This window comes from Thalassophryne amazonica, chromosome 13 (genome assembly GCF_902500255.1).
Source record: "Thalassophryne amazonica chromosome 13, fThaAma1.1, whole genome shotgun sequence".
Lineage (NCBI taxonomy): Eukaryota > Metazoa > Chordata > Actinopteri > Batrachoidiformes > Batrachoididae > Thalassophryne > Thalassophryne amazonica.
Genome location: NC_047115.1, coordinates 61704880 through 61725681, shown reverse-complemented (window position 1 = coordinate 61725681; position 20802 = coordinate 61704880). Strand labels below are relative to the sequence as shown.

Here is a 20802-nt window from a genome sequence, read left to right as displayed (position 1 = left end):
GTCCATGACTAAATATACTAAAACAAATACATCACAATTGTACACATACCACAATTTGATATGTGTACAATTGTGATGTATTTGTTTTAGTATATTTACATTTTGTTGTGATTTGGCACTTTATAAGCCAATTAAATCGAACTGAAATTGAACATTTTATTGAGTCTTAAAGTAAATAAATATGAAATTGGTCACTGGATCCTTAAACTTTGGACATAATAAACTCTACATGGTGAATCCTTGATCTCTGGACATAAATAGGAATAAACACAATCTGTAGTTTTTGTCAAAAGCATTTCCTTTCAGACATTATTGGCATAAATGTCTTTCCATATATCTGAGCTGAGCTCTTAACAGCTGCTGTGCTTCACTTCAGGATGTAATTTGAAAAGAAAATACAGCATGTTTCATTTTGGGAGGAAAAAAACGTTTTAGTCGATTGTAGTTTCTTGTCTGTATTACAACGTTTGGAAAGAGGTGTCATTTTATTTAAAGCGGCGATTCATTTTGACGTTATTAATTCCGATCGGACTCTGTCTCAGCCGCGCAGCGTTTCGTGTTGTGTGAACGGAACGTAGGGCGATTCTCTTTTCTTAACAGCAACAAGAGTCCCAGTTAGTGTCTTTAATCCACACAAAAGTGACTGACGATATTTTAATTGCTTTGAGAGGGGTTAAGAAGCGGACTTGCCGAAGAGCAGTGAATCAAAGAACCAAAGAGCTACTGGATCGAAGCAATGCTTCAATGGCTCGTGGTTTCAAAGTGGAGCCGCGCTGCAGAAACGGTTGATTACTGACCAAACACTGAATATCCGACTTTATTTGTACATCGTATGACTCTGAAACTCGGAAAAAATCCGTATAATTTACGGACTATAGGTTGAGATGAAAACCACCGAAAAGCTGTGTTCACGGCAGGGACACGTTCAGCACTATTCAGGATTATTCATGATTTTTTTTTTTTTACCAATGACGAACGATGCGTAAATAAAATTTGACCGATGCAGCTGCATCTGTCCAAACCAGTCTGGATCCGGGCCTGACCCTGTAGAACTTTGTACCGAAAATGTCCATTCAAAAGTTCGGCGTCTTTCTGCATTTTGTTTTGTTGTGCATTGCATAGCCTGTACTTTTCTCGATCCTCGTGTTGTTTTCTGTGTGAACTCAGCTATCAGCAGGAAGCAGCAGCATAAACTCGCTCCCGACTGACGCTTTCAAAATAAAAGGCAACAAAGTCAAAAAAGGCTTAAAAAAAAAACCCCGCAGCGTTAAGGGGAGGAACAAAATTGTCGGCGATAATGACCTCAATAATTAACGCAACGTTAGCGTTGCCCAGCCCTAATATATATATATATATATATATATATATACACACACACATACACACACACACACCCTGCCTCTTTTGAACTTTTGCCAGCAAGGTTAAGCAATTTGAAAATCCTAGCATTTTTTCAAAAGATGAGCCAGTAACACTGATTCACTGACACCACCATTTCACAACAATAGCTTAAGGGTTCTAATAACAAGAGGTATAAATATGTTAATGTTTTTCATTTAGGTAGTTAAATTTAAAATGTCCAAATAATTTCAAGCATCAAGTATGAATGCATGAATTTTAAAAATTCATTAAAGCTAAAATTATTTTAATTTCACACAGAAATATAACATTTACTTGCTTTGATTTCACAGTCTTTATACAAAAACATCATGCCATATTTGACAAGATGGGCTGAATGGATAAATGTTTATTTTCAAACCATATTGTCTAACTTCCCCCTGTGAAGAAATTGGTCAAGTAAGCACATACTTAAGTTTTGGTTTAGGTGTGCTCAGGACACTCTCATTGTCCTCCACCTCTGGACCGCTGTCACTCTGGTTGTAAACCTCTAAACTGTCGTAGAGTAAATCCAGATCCTCCTCCACTTCTTGGGTCTGGTCCACTGGGTCAGAGTCCAAGACCTGTCACACAAAGCCGGTTCATTATCACCATGTCATAAGAAGAGGCTTGTAATTATGAAGTGTGAGGAGTGACTGTTGCTGTGCACAAGACAAGCACTTCCACAGATCTGCTCAAAGAGCATAAAAAACAAGTGAGAACAGTGAATAAGTAAATGAGAAAAGGCATGCGATAAACACATCCTGGCTTAGGTCCTAAGCAGGCCAATTAAAAGTTAAGTGAATGCTAGAGGAGAGCTAAGGTGCACAGCTATGATCTGCCAGTCGCACAGTGGGGATGTATATTGTAGGAACTACACAGAGAAGGCTTGTGGACTAATCAGGTGGTTAATGCCACACCATAAGTGCAGGAGCTGGCAGGGAGCAGATAAACACAGTCTGTCCCTGCTCCTCCTTATGGCGATGTATTTATAGAGCTGTAGCCCTGCAAAGCGAGTGACCAGCCACAAGGAAGGGATTAGAGACAAGAATGTGATAAAAGATCATTAAGCCACCTGGAGCTTCCAGAACCATCTAGCAAAGTGCAATTCAGGTAGCCTACAAGCTCTTATAAGCACCAGTAGGTTGAAATGCACAGGCCATGTGTTCCCAATTGCTGCAATTAAACATAAACATAAAAAGATAGGTTGTCTTGGTCTGCTCAGTGATTGAGGTCAGGCTGTGCTTTTATGAGAATCCTTGATCAGGTTTTAATTTTGGTAACAGAAAATGGTTATGAATGATAACACAAATATTCAGTGAATGGAGCAAAAATAAATCAGAAGAAGAAAACAAAACACCAATGCTCCGTTTCCCCAAAATATCAGGGAACATTGCCATTTCTGAGATCTCAACTGCCTTCTGAATGTAGTCTTTTCCTGATATTACATAATCGTTGTGATGTCACATAACAACTGCTGATGAGCAAGTCAGCCCTGCCTCTAAAACTGAACTTCTCATTTACAGTCCTTGGAAAGGTTTTAGAGCAAGATTGCATTTCAGACACAAACCATGGCCATTTATTGGAGCCTAGAACCTCCACCAACCTCCCATGTGTATTAATCATTATGACCGTGAGTCTAATCCTGTCAACAAGTCTCCTAAACTAAAAGCCATTTAAGCAAACCTACATCATAATAACACAAAAATGAAAACAACAGGCATGCCAACTGATTTTACAGAACACATAGTCCTGTAACTGTCATAATAAGGGACAAACAAAGCGTGCATATTAAATGGAAAATTAGTGTTACTATACAATTCCTTTGTGTCTATACAGGGTCACAGTATTATCGAAGCACTGGTATAAGACGTTCGGTACGCATACCAGTAATCCCATCCCCCTATTTTTAATACAGTATATCGGCGATGAATGTGGCAAGGCCTTCATCTGTAGTCTTGTGCAGTAGCTCAGAGTATTTTAAAACAGTTTGCGTGGCCCTGCTATGTCTCACAGCACGGTGGTAATGCAACAAACAAGAGCAGCACAACCGCGGTGAGTTTTAAAAGCATATTTACACTTTGTCTTCTATCAAAGTCTGTGTGTGTCATCTGGCTGTGTTATCACAGAGCCAACAGCAGCTGAACACAGCACACCCGCAGTGAGAAAAAAGTAAAACTAATGAACGCTTTGTTTTTCCTCTCCAAATACACACAAAGTCTCTTTCTGAGGATGACACAAGATAAAAGCACAGATAAAATCTTCTCACCCATCAATCAGGTAATAGTTTTCACATAAATACCAGAGTTCTCCATTCTTTCTAATCAGACTGTGCAAGGCAGGGGCTTAGCCAGAGGGAAAGAGGATGGAATGCAGCCCAAGGCACACCCCTTTTTTGTGCATATAATACTACTACTACTAATCCTAATAATAACAACTAAAATGTTTAGTTGTTAGTTTAACAACTACAATGTTTATGAGTATTACTCTGTCTACGTTTTACTACAATTCTGCACTAAGTAAAACTGATGAGCTATATAAACATATAAAGTTAAATAAACATATTTTTATATGTTTAAGTAATTACATTTTTCTGCATAACTAAGGTGGGATGTGAAGCAATATCTAGTTTTAAAAAGCAAAATCAGGCCAGTTAGGGTTATGAAAGCCATAAATATGAAAATGATTAAGGCTCTTTGAGGTTAATAATCTTATCACACAACATGTACATTGTGACGTCAATTTGAGATAAAGGCAAAGAAAAAGTGAAAATGTGCAAAATAAAAATAGTAATACAACACACATTCAGCTGTATAACTAAAGTATTAAAAAGCTGGGCTACACACCAACACCGCACACTACAATTTATGTAGGCATTTAACAAAAATTTATATGAGCAGTATTAAGCACATGAATGTAAAAATATGATAATATGTACCATGTCTTGGATATCCAATGACACATATTGTATACAGGTTTGAGAAACGATAGAGCCTTAAGCATTACATGTCTATATTCTATAAATAATTCCACAGAAAACAACTAATTTTGTATACAGAGAAGAAAACTTGACTCTGAATGGAGCACATGAGGTGAGATCCATCATTTGATAAAGGCCAGTAAGGGATTCAGCATGCAAATTACTGGTAATGGTAATGTATGAATCATAGTGTCACACACTAGCATCACAATGAGGCTGGTACCTCTGCCATGGAAATGATTTCTTTATGGGGTAACTATTCTTCAGCTGGGAACACATTAGCAGTGATGCAGCAATGTGCTGTTAAACAGTCAATGCTGAAATGACGTCTGGGACAGTTTTACTTATTATACGTTTCACAGCTGACTAATTTAATGCTTAATGACACCAACACTGATGCAGGTGCACTGCAAAGACAACCTAGCACACATTCACTTTGTCTCATGTTATTCTAGGTGTCAATCAAAACAAGGCAATTTCTACTTTTTCAAAACTCACCTCATCTGTTACCTTGAACCTCTTCAGCAAAGCCACAAACTTCTGCTTGAAGTTAGGTTGCTGTTTAGGGGGGAAGGCAACAAGAAATATACAATTAAGATAAAACAAGCAGCTCCAAAAGACTATGATTAAATAAACATGACAGCTGTGCTCGGGCTTATCAGTTCTTTCACTAACTGCTCACCGGATTACTCATTCACAGCTACTCTATATAAAGACCATTATACACAGTCCAGTGAACCCACAATGTTCATTTACATGCTCATCCACACTGTAATGGCTTGAACAAATGGAAAACACTGTGTCCTTTCCCTTAAAAGCTTGCACAACAGCAAACAAGTCCTACGTAGTTCTCATAGTGAATGACTGCTATAAATGTCACGTGGCAGAAGAGAAGGCAGCCAACCCTGGTCATAGATGTGGTTCGGATCATTTTCCGCCGGGCCTTCTTTGGCTTCCTGACCTCTTCATCTTCATCGTAAAGATCCTGAGATATAGAAACAGTGCTGAGTGTGAAAGAAATATCGAAAACATCAATATCAAGGTGATCCTAAAATCCTTCTCATATATTCAAGCTAAATGTAGTAATGTATCAGCGCAGTCTTACTGTTACATTACAAGAGGTTTTACTCCGAGTTTCACACTTCTTTTTTGGGGAACACTGGTGGCTAAAGTGTTAAGATGCTGACTAAACACCACTACATGCAGTCTGTAGCATCCCCAGGGTTAAGCTGGGTAACCTTTGCTCCAAGGCTCGCCTTCTCTCTCACCACACTGTATATGTTTACATTTCGCTCCATTTCCCTTTGCCATTTGTACAGTCTACACTAAAGTACTTTATGGCACTGACCTGACCATGAACTGCGTCATCACTTGCTTCCTGTTCTGATGAGTAGCTGTCATCATCCTCCTCAGAATAGTTATCCATGTCTGGAGACCGGTCTGGGGTAGGCAAACCAAACACAAATAACATACTGTGCTTCCGGAAAGTATTCACAACGCGTCACTTTTTTCCACATTTCATTGTGTTACAGCCTTATTCCAAAATGGAGTAAATTAATTTTTTTCCCCTCAAAATTCTACTTGCAACACCCTATAATGATAACATGAAAAGTTTTTTTTTATTTTTTGCAAATTTATTAAAAATAAAAACTAAGAAATCACATATACATAAGTATTCACAACATTTGCTCAATACTTTGTTGATGCACCTTGGCAACAACAAAGGTGCATCCTGAAGTCTTGAATATGATGCCACAAGCTTGGCGCACCTATCTTTTGGAAGTTTTGTCTATTCCTCTGCAGCATCTCTCAAGCTCCATCAGGTTGGATGAGGAGCGTCAGGGCACATCCATTTTCAGATTTTTTACAGAGATGTTCAAACGGATTCAGGTCTGGGCTCTGGTTGGGCCACTCAAGCACATTCACAGAGTTGTCCTGAAGTCACGCCTTTGATATCTTGGCTGTGTGCTTAGGGTCATTGTCCTGCTGAAAGATGAACCATCGCTCCAGTCTGAGATCAAGCGCGCTCTGGAGCAGATTTTCATCCAGGATGTCTCTATACATTGCTGTATTCATCTTTCCCTCAATCCTGACCAGTCTCCCAGTTCCCGCCGCTGAAAACATCCCCACAGCATAATACTGCCACCACCATGCTTCACTGTACGGATGGTGCCTAGTTTCCTCCAAACATGACATCTGGCATTCACACCAAAGAGTTCAATCTTTGTCACATCAGACCAGAGAATTTTGTTTCTCATGGTCTGAAAGTCTTTTAGGTGCCTTTTGGCAAACTCCAGGCAAGGACTGGCTTCCACCTGGCCACTCTACCACACAGGCCTGACTGGTGGATTGCTGCACTGATGGTTGTCCTTCCGGAAGATTCGCCTCTCTCCAAATAGGAATGCTGGAGCTCTGACAGAGTGACCATCAGGTTCTTGGTCACCTCCCTGACTAAGGCCCTTCTCCCCCGATCAGTAAATTTAGTTGGGCGGCCATCTCTAGGAGGAGTCCAAGCGGATCTGAACTTCTTCCATTTACAGATGATGGAGGCCACTGTGCTCATTGGGACCTTCAAAGCAGCAGAAATGTTTCTGTACCCTTCCCCAGATTTGTGCCTTGAGACAATCCTGTCTCAGAGGTCAACGGACAATAACTTTGACTTTATGCTTGGTTTGCGCTCTGACATGCACTGTCAACTGTGGAACATTATGTAGACAGGTGCTTGCCTTTCCAAATCATGTCCAATCAACTGAATTTACCTCAGGTGGACTCCAATTAAGCTGTAGAAACATCTCAAGGATGATCAGTGGAAACAGGATGCACCTGAGCTTAATTTTGAACTTCACGGCAAAGGCTGTGAATACTTACGTACATGTGATTTCTTAGTATATTTGTTTTTAATAAATTTGCAAAAGTCTCAAAACTTTTTTCACATCGTCAATATGGGGTGTTGCGAGGAGAATTTTGAGGAAATAAATAAATTTCATCCATTTTGGAATAAGACTAACATAATGTGGAAAAAGTGAAGCTCTGTGAATAGTTTCTGGATACACTGTAAATCTAGTTATCAGCACGTCTGATAGTACAATCATGCAAAATTACATGTGCACATATTGAAATCACTACATTTCAAAAACAGTCGAAAACTTAGAGAGAAAAAAGGGGTTTGTGACTGATAAAAAGCCAGCACAATTCTCTGTCTGCCAAAACAAGAATGACAAAGTGAAGAAAGTAATTTTTTTCCAAACATAAACCAAACTTCCTAAAATGGATTACTGTCTGCTTATATAAATGTATTTACACTGGAAAACAAAGAGTCAAAATACAGAGTGCTGCATAATTAATTCCTTTATAATTAAATCTATCAGTATAATGATACATTCACAAATGTCTGGGTGAGAACCACAATCTTTCAACATGTTCAGATAAAGTACCGTAGATTATATCTCATCCTATTCATCACCACTGAAGTCTTTGACATTTTAGAATATTATCATCATAATAATAAAAGTAATTCAATTCTATGATGAAAAACTCTTTCTGTGCACATGTATTAAATAGGATTTTGTTCAAATAAATAACTATTTAGACTGCAAAGACTGTTTCTGATTATGTTTTAAATCACATTTCAGGTGCTATAACAGCTTGCTGTTCTTTTATTTATAAGCAAATATTTCTGATTTAAACAGCCACATACATTATTATTGTTACATGTGATTGCTTTGGTCAGAGCAGGTGATGAAAGATCTTTTATTTTTTGACAGCTACTTCAGTTTTCAGTTTTACACATCGTATTCTCTGCTGCTATAACCCCTGGCAAAAATTATGGAATCACCGGCCTCGGAGGATGTTCATTCAGTTGTTTAATTTTGTAGAAAAAAAGCAGATCACAGACATGACACAAAACTAAAGTCATTTCAAATGACAACTTTCTGGCTTTAAGAAACACTATAGGAGGCCCAAAATCAAAGAAACTTCTTGCATGGAGAATACGTAAACAACAGATGGATAGATTTGTGAACGGGGTGAGGAGCCCTACTGATAATAAAATGTGCTATGATTTGAAGAGTATTCAAAAGTCTTTTGTAGCATACTACCGACAGCTGAATGCTCAGCCACATCTACAGAACCCACAACTTATAAATTGTTTTCTTTCACAGCTGGATTTACCATCTATAGGAACTGAACAAAATGCCATTTTAAATAGTGAAATAACAGAGGAAGAAATCAACAAAGTTATTTCTAAATTAAAAGGAAATAAAATGGCTGGAGAAGATGGTTACCCAGCAGAATGGTATAAATACTTCAGAGATCAAATAACCCCTTGTCTCAAAAAATGTTTTAATTATATTCTAAAAGGTGGAAAGATTCCACCTTCTTGGAGAAGAGCAGTTATATCTGTAATTCACAAACCTGGTAAAGACAAAACACAATGCGGTTCTTATCGACCAATATCCGTTTTAAACATTGATTACCGCATATTTGCGACAATAATGGCTAAAAGACTTGAAGTTCTGATTCCAGAACTGACAGACGCTGATCAATGTGGTTTTGTACATGGCAGACAAACACACGATAATATTAGACGGGCTCTTCACCTCATTTATAACATGAAAAGATTAGAATCTGTTGCAGTTAGTTTCGACGCTGAAAAAGCATTTGACTCTGTCAGTTGGGAATATCTTTACCTAACCCTTAACAGATTTGGTTTCAATACAAATATAATTAACTGTTTAAAATCATTATATGAACTACCTTCGGCCAGAATTAAGATAAATGGGGACCTTTCAGATACTGTATATTTGGAAAGGGGCTGTTGTCAAGGTTGCCCCCTTAGCGCTAGTCTATTTGCACTTTTTATTGAACCCCTGGCTCAGGCTATCAGAGAACATAAAGACATCTCAGGTATCAAAATAGGAGACACTACATACAAAATTTGTTTATATGCAGATGACATCCTCTTGACATTAACCAATCCGACGACTAGTTTATCCAATCTGTTGACACTATTGTCTGAATACGGTTCATACTCTGGGTATAAATTAAATTTACAGAAAACACAAATTATTACCTTTAATTATCAACCACCCATAGAAATTTCTAAAGAGATAAATATCAACTGGAAAGGCAACATTATTAAATACCTTGGAATATCGATACCAAAGGATATATCTTCACTTTATGATGAAAATTATAGAAAATACACAGCTAATATTAAAGTAGACCTACAACGATGGGCATTAAAACCAATGAATATGTACGATAGGATTGAGACAGTTAAAATGAATTTATTACCAAGGTTCCTTTACCTATTTCAAGCGTTGCCAATTGAAATAACTTTCACACAATTTAAGGAGTGGAACAAAATGTTATCAAACTTCATATGGGGAAACAAAAAACCAAGAATACGACTGCAGACTTTACAATTACAGAAAGAACAGGGTGGTTTAGCCTTACCATGTTTAGAAAGTTACAATAAAGCTGCGCAAATACGAATATTGTTGAACTGGTGTGACCTTAGATATGAAGCTAAATGGAAAAAGATAGATCAAATATATTTTGATATACCACTACAAGCTATGGTTGGTGACAAACCACTATTGAAAACATATTCAAAATCTTGTTTGATCCCTCCTTGGATAAAATCTCCAATGAACGAATGGATTAAAATACTTAAAAATAAGAACGTTGAATTCAAAGCTAAGATATTACGCTGGCCAGCTTATGATTCCGAATTTTTGCCAGCCAAAATTGATAGCAGGTTTCAACAATGGCCACAAGAGGGCATAACGAGCTATTGGGTCATAACAACAAAAGGTACACTGAAAGGTTTCTCGGAGCTTTTAGATAAACATAATCTGAATAGACATGACCTTTTTAGATATTTTCAACTAAGACATTACTTTAATAAGAAAATTAAATATGAAGGAGAAGAGGAGTATTTGGTGAAACATTTCCTTGCGGCTTGTAAAGGTAACGCACCAAAGAAACAAATAACAACAATATATAAAGGTGTACAAGCACTTAAGAATATTTCTACTATGTATATTAAAGAAGCATGGGAAAATGAAGCCAATATCATAATAACAGAGAAAGAGTGGCTTGGTATATGCAAAACTGTTATGATTACTACCTGTTCTGGTTTTTGGAGGGAATTTGCATGGAAGACTGTAACACGTTTTTTTGTCACACCACATATCAAAAGTAAGCAGTGTAACGACCCCGTAAAAGCCTATTGTTGGAGAGAATGTGGACATACCAAAGCAGGACATTTTCACATACTCTGGGACTGTGTGAAGATCGCGCCCTATTGGACAACGGTGATAACAACAATTCAAAACATTATTGGATTAACTGTGTCAAATGGATTTATTGAAATATTTTTGGGATATATCTCTTGTGAATTGCCTAAATCACAAAAATATCTTTTGTCTATCTTGCTGGCTGGAGCAAAAAAAGCGATTACTAGGAAATGGCTGAGTAAAGATGTACCTTCACTCCACGATTGGGTTAATGTGGTTAACGAAATTCAAGAAATGGAGAGGATGACTTTTTCACTGAGATTGTCTGTCGAGAAATGTAACAGATATTGGGAGAAATGGGAACGATTCACTCGTTCACTGAATCTTTAAAAGATGACGTACTATATAGTGTGTTATACATTATCACTATATGTTCATATAGTTGATGCCCAATTTTATTTTCTTTCTCTCTTCTTTTTTTTTTTTTTCTTCCAAGAGGTCTGCTTGTTATTACCATTGTTCCATTTGCATTTGTTAAATATATAGGAAAATGGTTCAACATCCAAAAATAAAAATAAAGTATAAAAAAAGAAAAAAAAGGAAAAAAGAAACACTATAGGAAATCAAGAAAAAAAAAGATTGTGGCAGTCAGTAACGGTTACTTTTTTAGACCAAGCAGAGGAAAAAAATATGGAATCACTCAATTCTGAGGAAACAATTATGGAATCACCCTGTAAATTTTCATCCCCAAAACTAACACCTGCATCAAATCAGATCTGCTCGTTAGTCTGCATCTAAAAAGGAGTGAACACACCTTGGAGAGCTGTTGCACCAAGTGGACTGACATGAATCATGGCTCCAACACGAGAGACGTCAATTGAAACAAAGGAAAGGATTATCAAACTCTTAAAAGAGAGTAAATCATCACGCAATGTTGCAAAAGGTGTTGGTTGTTCACAGTCAGCTGTGTCCAGAGGTGTCAAGTAACGAAGTACAAATACTTCGTTACTGTACTTAAGTACACTTTTTAGGTATCTATACTTTACTCCATTACTTATTTTTCTGCCTACTTCTGACTTCTACTCATTACATTTTCACACAAGTATCTGTACTTTCTATTCCTTACATTTTTAAAACAAACAGCCTCGTTACTCTTGGATTCAGTTTAATGTTCATATATATATATATATTTCACGTCATGTGCGCCTGTAATCAACTTTTCTGCAGCACGGCTTTGCTTTGAACCGTGAACCAATCGAAGCAGTGGTTCGCAGACTGAAGCAATGCTTCGACCTATTGCTTTGTTTATTTTCTTTCTTTCGCTTAATTTTCCCCCGCTAAAACCCTAAAGAGCATACTTCTGTGAGTATTATTTACCTTTTCTATGTTAAACCGACCTGTTATGGTCTTCTGAAAGAGTTGATAGATGTATTTTATAACTTAAAAACGGGAGCGACGCTAACATAGCATGTCTATGGCATTTTCAATGTTAAAACTTAGCATTAAGCAATTGCAGCTCTCATCACGTTCGGGTGCATTTGTTTTCAAATTGTAATATTTCTTAAATTTATTTTTGTTTATATATTAATAATCTAATGATTATTATATACAATTTTAGATAAAGAGGCAAAAAGAACCTGAATAGAAACACAACAGAAAATATAAAAGCAACTAACAATGAACATAAACAAATAAATACATACATACATAAATAAATAAGTGTTTCCTGTGAACACCTAGTGACTCTTACACCTCCACTTCATCCTTGTCTTATTTAATGACAGTTTGTTACCAAACCATATTTTCAATTTGTTAATTTCTTCAGTGATTTCTTCCAGAACTATCTGCCAAATTAGACAAATGGTGCATCCTAGTAAGAGCAGAATACTACTGGAATGAATTTGAATAAGGAAAGTTGTGTTTTTTTTTTGTTTTTTTTTTTCCTTCACTAAATGGATGCTGCACTCACTGCAGTTTATCGTCTGGAATAGTCCCAGATTGCATTTCAGAGCTTCTAGAATTGAAACATTTTCATGCGGGTGGTGTTGGGGGGCAATTTTGGGTTTTGGGTCTTGGGCCACATGTAGAACGAATCAGTTTTTAAATTAAGCTTTCAATTCATACAGTGGCATCTATTTTTTTTTTTTTTTTAAAGGTTACTTTATATTTTTATACTTTAAGTAGGTTTTGGAGCACATACTTTTTCACTTTTACTTGAGTAAAGAAGTCAAGTTGATACTTCAACTTTTACCAGTGTTTTTAAACTGCAGTATCTATACTTCTACTTAAGTAACAAATGTGTATACTTTTGACACCACTGGCTGTGTCTAAACTCTGGACCAAATACAAACAACATGGGAAGGTTGTTAAAGGCAAACATACTGGTAGACCAAGGAAGACAAAGCGTCAAGACAGAAAACTTAAAGCAATATGTCTCAAAAATCGAAAAATGTACAACAAAACAAATGAGGAACGAATGGGAGGAAACTGGAGTCAACGTCTATGACTGAACTGTAAGAAACCGCCTAAAGGAAATGGGATTTACATACAGAAAAGCTAAACGAAAGGCATCATTAACACCTAAACAGAAAAAAACAAGGTTACAATGGGCTAAGGAAAAGCAATTGTGGACTGTGGATGACTGGATGAAAGTCATATTCAGTGATGAATCTCGAATCTGCATTGGGCAAGGTGATGATGCTGGAACTTTTGTTTGGTGCCTTTCCAATGAGATTTATAAAGATGACTGCCTGAAGAGAACATGTAAATTTCCACAGTCATTGATGATATGGGGCTGCATGTCAGATAAAGGCACTGGGGAGATGGCTGTCATTACATCATCAATAAATGCACAAGTTTATGTTGATATTTTGGACAATTGAAAGGATGTTTGGGGATGATGAAATCATTTTTCAAGATGATAATGCATTGTGCCATAGAGCAAAAACTGCAAAAACATTCCTTGCAAAAAGACACATAGTGTCAATGTCATGGCATAGGGTCAATGTCAATGAGCAGATCTGATTTGATGCAGGTGCTAATTTGGGGGATGAAAATTTACAGGGTGATACCATATTTTTTTCCTCAGAATTGAGTGATTCGATATTTTGTTCCTCTGCTTGGTCTAAAAAAGTAACTGTTACTGACTGCCACAATCTTTTTTTCTTGATTTCTTATAGTGTTTCTTAAAGCCAGAAAGTTGCCATTTGAAATGACTTTAGTTTTGTGTCATGTCTGTGATCTGCTTTTTTTCTACAAAATTAAACAACTGAATGAACATCCTCTGAGCCCGGTGATTCCATAATTTTTGCCAGGGGTTGTAGATGGGGTGGATGTTATGGAGTGCTGCACAGAGGAGAAAGAAACATTTTCTGTTTTCTCAGAGGGACACTAGTTTAATACTTGGTGCATGAGCTCATCTGTTATGTTTGAGCGGCCTTCTTAATAACATCCAGAACAGCAAGGGATCAGCATAGCTTGACGAAGGCAATGGGTCGGTCCGATCAGGGCCCAATATTTCCCGTGTCCAGAATTAGAGTGGTGTAAGGTAATAGGGGCTATATCTGTTCAACTCACATTACACCCATAGCTGAAGAGAATAATATATCCTTGGCCATCAGCTGGTCTGGGATTAATAGAGTTTATTCGGTCTGTGGTAGGGAAATAGGAGCCATATGAAAACAGGGAAGAGAGGGGCCTGGGTAGGCACTGCTGGCTCAATGTCAGAGTCTGAAATTACAGATAAAATGTGGGTGGCCACATGGGTACCGGCCAGACTAACAGATCCATGTAGGGCAACAGGAGAAAGCTGTGCCCACCTGAGGTTTTAGTCTTGCGGCCAGCCTGACCACTACCATCCTCGTGGTCAATGGGCTGACTGGACAGAGAGTACACGGTGATCTCCGCCACACGCACTGGCGCCTCCTTCACGTTGCTATGGAGACCTAGAATCTGTCCTCCGTCTGTTGGGTGTTGCATCACCTGGTCATAGAAAGATCAGCATTTAAAGCTCACTAAAGATTTAATGAGTTAATTCAAATAAAAATCAGATTTTGTTTTATTGCAACATTCTTCTGCAAAAAGTCAACAACACTAACCTTCTTGAATAAATACACCCCATGCTTTTATACACAAACTGAATGTGTTTTATCAACAGGCTATTTAGAACATAGAATTTGTCAGGTTGTCGGCCATTCTTGTGTTTATCAGTCGTTGAGCAGACATGCTAAAGCAGAACAGAGCACAAATTTCTTTCAATAGGGGGGAAAAACACATCAAAAGATACAAATGCAGCAGAGACTCCCTGCTTTTTATTTGCAAATAAATCATCAGCTCAATGCCGTTTTCCATTCTGAATGTCAAGAGCCACAACAATGTGCCCATCAAGTCCAACAATATACTAAACGGTTCCGAATCTGATGAGAAAAGATCAATGTAAGCCCCATTTGGGGATATCTTCGATGTACTTGATGAACAGTTACAAAGGGAAAGGGCTCATTTTTCCTAAACACTGGTAAGGGGGTACTTGAATGTAATGAAGTATTAAAGTAAATAAAGTTCACTTATATAGTACAGTACTTTTCTTAGACATAATGTCACAAATAAAAGAGAAAAACATACAAGACTAAAACAGACGTGATCATCCTCAGAGGCACGCATGTCCGCAGCCAGGATTTTTGAGTGGCTCATAAATACTGCTGCGGATGAGATCCGCATCACTGCCTGAACACATACTGAAGACATACGCAGGACACACACAACCAATGCGCCGCATATCCTCTGTCATCCGCTGATATCCGCAACCGACGGGTTGGTGCGGCTTGGCGGCGGACCGGGACAGCGTGCAAAACCGATATGACGCGTGCCCAGCACGGCCACATCACGGTCGTAAATGGTATGTCGCGCATGCAGACTAGAGCATGACACGGGAGTGGATTTTCACTCCCGTCCCATCCCGCTCCCAGAAAAAAAAATCCCATCCTGTCCCAATCCTGGACTGGAGTAAAAAAATAAATCCCATCCTGTACCACTCCTGTAAAGATGACTCCCAACCCCATCCCGCTCCCACTCAAAATCAGTCCCTCTCCCATCCCACTCCCGTATGTCTCGCGCCGTGATGATCAATCAGGGACTGAACATGTAGTGACGTGGAGATGTCTGGAGTTTGACTGAAGATGTGAACATGTCCTGTCGCTGGTAGCAGCCTGTGAGCAGGACTTATGTCTCTTTTGTCCTTTATTTCACAATTATGACAGAGTTTTTGGAGCAAGCAGCAGCCCCGCAGCAGCAGGAGCGGAGTTTCTTTTTATGTTACGTGCGCGCGCAAGCGAATGGAGATTATTTTACTTATTAACTACACAGATGTATAACAGAACAAATGGTGACTGGTTTCTAAACACAATTATGACAGAGTTTTTGGTGGAAGAGCGAGCTGCAGCAAGCAGCGGAGTTTCTTTCTTTTTTTTTTTTTTTTTAATTGTTTACATGTGCGCGCGTGAACGGGACAGTTGGTCCTCAAACTGGGTCCTGCAGAGGCGGAAGGACCGCTGAAAGCAGCCGTCATCCAGACTCAGCTCCTGCAGCAAATAATGATACTCTGTATTGGGAGCTTTTCATAACAACTCGCTCTGTGTGATCAAGGTCCGTCATGTTAACTTGACTGACAACCAGAGCCAGCGAGCGGAATGGAAGCTCCTCCTATTCGATGACGCACTGGGGTGAATTTTCGCAGCAAAAGCAGAGCGACACACCGGGGGCGAAGAAGGCGCGTTCGTCGCCACGCGACCCCCGCAAATTTGTAGCGTCTGATCGCACCCGGTGTGAACGCGGCATTAAATAGATGAAAATCATCATCGATTTGTGGCATTCCCGCTCCTGCCCGCTCCCGTTCATTTTTATTCCCGTCCCATCCCAATCACAGGATTGATTAAATTTTGACTCCCATCCCGCAGGAATCACGTGACCCACGGGAATTCCCAAAAAATGTCATCCTCTAATGCAGACAGAGTGGGCACGGATGAAGCAAGTGCATCACGGCCGCTGTGCCCCTCATGGGGGCGCCTCCGCGGTCGCCTTCGCTTCTGTTCCCTGTTATACAACCCCTGGCAAAAATTATGGAATCACCGGCCTCGGAGGATGTTCATTCAGTTGTTTAATTTTGTAGAAAAAAAGCAGATCACACACATGACACAAAACTAAAGTCATTTCAAATGGCAACTTTCTGGCTTTAAGAAACACTATAAGAAATCAAGAAAAAAAGATTGTGGCAGTCAGTAACGGTTACTTTTTTAGACCAAGCAGAGGAAAAAAATATGGAATCACTCAATTCTGAGGAAGAAATTATGGAATCACCCTGTAAATTTTCATTCCCAAAACTAACACCTGCATCATATCAGATCTGCTCATTAGTCTGCATCTAAAAAGGAGTGATCACACCTTGGAGAGCTGTTGCACCAAGTGGACTGACATGAATCATGGCTCCAACACAAGAGATGTCAGTTGAAACAAAGGAGAGGATTATCAAACTCTTAAAAGAGAGTAAATCATCATGCAATGTTGCAAAAGATGTTGGTTGTTCACAGTCAGCTGTGTCTAAACTCAGGACCAAATACAAAAAACATGGGAAGGTTGTTAAAGGCAAACATACTGGTAGACCAAGGAAGACATCAAAGCGTCAAGACAGAAAACTTAAAGCAATATGTCTCAAAAATCCAAAAATGCACAACAAAACAAATGAGGAACGAATGGGAGGAAACTGGAGTCAACGTCTATGACTGAACTGTAAGAAACCGCCTAAAGGAAATGGGATTTACATACAGAAAAGCTAAACGAAAGCCATCATTAACACCTAAACAGAATAAACAAGGTTACAATGGGCTAAGGAAAAGCAATCGTGGACTGTGGATGACTGGATGAAAGTGATATTCAGTGATGAATCTCAAATCTGCATTGGGGAAGGTGATGATGCTGGAAGTTTTGTTTGGTGCCATTCCAATGAGATTTATAAAGATGACTGCCTGAAGAGAACATGTAAATTTCCACAGTCATTGATGATATGGGGCTGCATGTCAGGTAAAGGCACTGGGGAGATGGCTGTCATTACATCATCAATAAATGCACAAGTTTACGTTGATATTTTGGACAATTGAAAGGATGTTTGGGGATGATGAAATCATTTTTCAAGATGATAATGCATCTTGCCATAGAGCAAAAACTGTGAAAACGTTCCTTGCAAAAAGACACATAGGATCAATGTCATGGCATAGGGTCAATGTCAACTAGCAGATCTGATTTGATGCAGGTTTTAGTTTGGGGGATGGAAATTTACAGGGTAATTCCATAACTTATTCCTCAGAATTGAGTGATTCCATATTTTTTTCCTCTGCTTGGTCTAAAAAAGTAACCGTTACTGACTGTCACAATCTTTTTTCTTGATTTCTTATAGTGTTTCTTAAAGCCAGAAAGTTGCCATTTGAAATGACTTTAGTTTTGTGTCATGTCTGTGATCTGCTTTTTTTCCACAAAATTAAACAACTGAATGAACATCCTCTGAGGCCGGTGATTCCATAATTTTTGCCAGGGGTTGTATCCGCTTTTCTTTCTCATGTATTCGCTGATCCACCCCGGGGACATTTGTCATTTCCGCCCACCTTTGTTGCGGACGCTCAGCTTTTGTCTCCTCATTTCATGCGCAAATCCTCCTAAACGCCAGTGGGACAGGGCCCTAAACTTGGAACACAAAGACCATGGGAGTTGTTGGCATACCAATAATGTTTTAGGGTATTACGGCCAGAGTGACAGCAGGTGAGTGAAACTCCTGCACTGAGTGTGAGTGATTTGTCCATTGTCCAATTAAATAAGATGAATAAACTGAGCTGTGTCCACTGGGGAAAGTTTGATGATCAAATTAAAACAGCCTCAGCTCATATGATGGTAAAATGCTTACAACCTTCCAGAGACTTTCCTATGACCAGTGACCTAACCAGGAAGTGACCTTTACTCTCACTACCCAGAATGAAATTAAATAAAATGAAAATACTGAAATGAAGTATTGGAGCACATTTAAATGCATGCTGACACTGACAGACACTTGCATACTCTGACTGAGCAAATCATACTTCTTAATTATGTTATAGTATATTTTCCTTTTTCAATATTTTGAGGGGGCAGCACCTTGGCACAGTCTGGTGACCGGCCTTCCCTGCCTGACACTACATATAACTAAATCATTACACTACATTTCAACAGTGGAATCCATTTGTTCTGCACAGCACTGTGAGCAAATAAACCACACGCGGCACAATTACACCAGCCTACAATTTCAAGCAGTGATACCCACACTGACAGCATCTGTCATTAAGCAGAGCTGCTTATTTAGAAATTTATGTGGGGTGTTTTTCCATTCTGTTTTACATGTCACTGTTTCTATTGTGCAGCTGCAATACTGTATGTACACACATATTCACATTGCATCATATCTCCACTGACAGATATTCAATATTAAATCTATCAGGATCAATGCCCCCCCCCCCCCCCCCCCCAAAAAAAAGAACAAAAAACAAAACTAGAGTGCACATTTCTACATTCAAACATCCAAAATGGGAATTATATCAGCCTGTAATCCATTTGTGTAGTATTGCTTAATGTACATTTTTCAGAGACAATACAAACTAGCTCCAGCACAGTATGTGATGAATATGAATCATCTAAAATGGAGAGGCACAGGGGAGCCTCTTTCTAGCAAGACAATTTTGATATACAGACACTAATAAACAGGTCAATCACTGTCAGAAGAACCCATTACAATCATGGGCTTATGGCAAAATAATGTTCGAAAAATGAGATGGCGGAACACTAAAATACAACAACACAATAAATTATAAAAAATAAAAAAAAAAAATAAAAAAAATACTGAGGCACTATACTTCACCTCGGCCATATTAATAACTCCAACAGCCAAAGTTTTATATCCCAGAATGGTTCGATTCTTGTAGCGTTTCCTCCTTTGTAGCATAATCTGGAGTCTGTTGGCATCCCTCTTCAGAAAATGGGGGTACTAAAAGATAAAAGACTATGTTATACAAATAATGCAGATTCAACATTAGGCATTCACGCTTCACTGAAAAAACACAGACTAACAGCATTCAGGGAAAACAAACTGCATTTACAAACAACAGAAAGTGGCAAGATAGGTACCTGTCAAATAAACAAAGACAGAAAGAAAAACTGCAAGCACTTGAATTACTTAATGTGCCACAAATACTTCATAGTTTGCAACTCTATATCATTTTCACACCTGTGTAGTTAAATGGGTGGTTTTACATATACAGTAAAACTCATCTAAACTGTCATCCTCTAAACCCCACTCACTGGACAAAATGTTTTGTATGGTTTTTCATGTAATAAACACATCCTGTCTGACCAGAATGCATTTTCAATGAAAACCCCTCACATGTAACAGACAAAGCCATCTGGATTGCCTAGTAACAGAGGTACGAAATTAAGTTCAACACTGACATTCACCGAATAGAGGAAAGTGGGTACCGTATTTCCGTGATTAAAAGACCGGCTGCTTATTTTTTTTCAAACCGTGTTAAGACCTGGGACCCGCAGCCTGATGGGCACCAGCTAAATTAGAGACGCAAAGGCAGTGATTTGTCACTTTTTACTCCCTCATCTCCAGTCATATTTTAAAAGGTTGTGCAGTGCGCAGTACGACGGTTTGGATCAAACACATTTGAAAAAGTCCGCAAATAAGACAACATGAAGTCAAGAAATGACGCACAAATGACCTGCAATAAATGGAGGAAATTGTACACCTTACCTTTGATTTGGCGGCAGAGTAGATGATTGTAGAGCAAAGAGCTCATTGAGGGACAAATCCAGAAAAAGCACAATCCAGAAAAATTGCATAAAGACACGACGGAGAACTTTAAAACTGTCACACATGTCAACGTCATCGCATGGCACAGAGTTACAGAGCTGCACAGGATTTTAAGGTACATAATGCCTGCCATTAAGGCAGGCCTTTATTTTTTTCAGAGGAATTTTTGACCCAGTCATTAAATTAAGCAGGTACCGATTCAGGATTCCCCATAGAATGTTTGGCACCTCCTGACTGTAAATAATCCTATTACATAAATATAATGGATTTTGTCCATTTTAGACATATAATGGATTTTGTTCGTTTTACACATGTAACAG

The 20802-nt window shown here is 38.6% G+C and overlaps 1 protein-coding gene across 2 annotated transcripts in view; it reads right to left on the bottom strand.

The window, feature by feature from the left end:
- The window catches only part of zmp:0000000755 (phosphofurin acidic cluster sorting protein 2), a 141373-nt gene that overhangs the window by 35287 nt on the left and 85284 nt on the right, over positions 1–20802 (bottom strand). For both annotated transcript variants that reach the window (XM_034184556.1, XM_034184557.1), the window contains exons 4-9: positions 19529–19654; positions 14418–14580; positions 5706–5797; positions 5262–5342; positions 4856–4915; positions 1810–1961 (exon numbers count right to left, since the gene is read on the bottom strand). In XM_034184556.1, coding sequence (XP_034040447.1) covers positions 1810–1961; positions 4856–4915; positions 5262–5342; positions 5706–5797; positions 14418–14580; positions 19529–19654 — 674 coding nt within the window. The remainder of the gene's footprint in view (positions 1–1809; positions 1962–4855; positions 4916–5261; positions 5343–5705; positions 5798–14417; positions 14581–19528; positions 19655–20802) is intronic.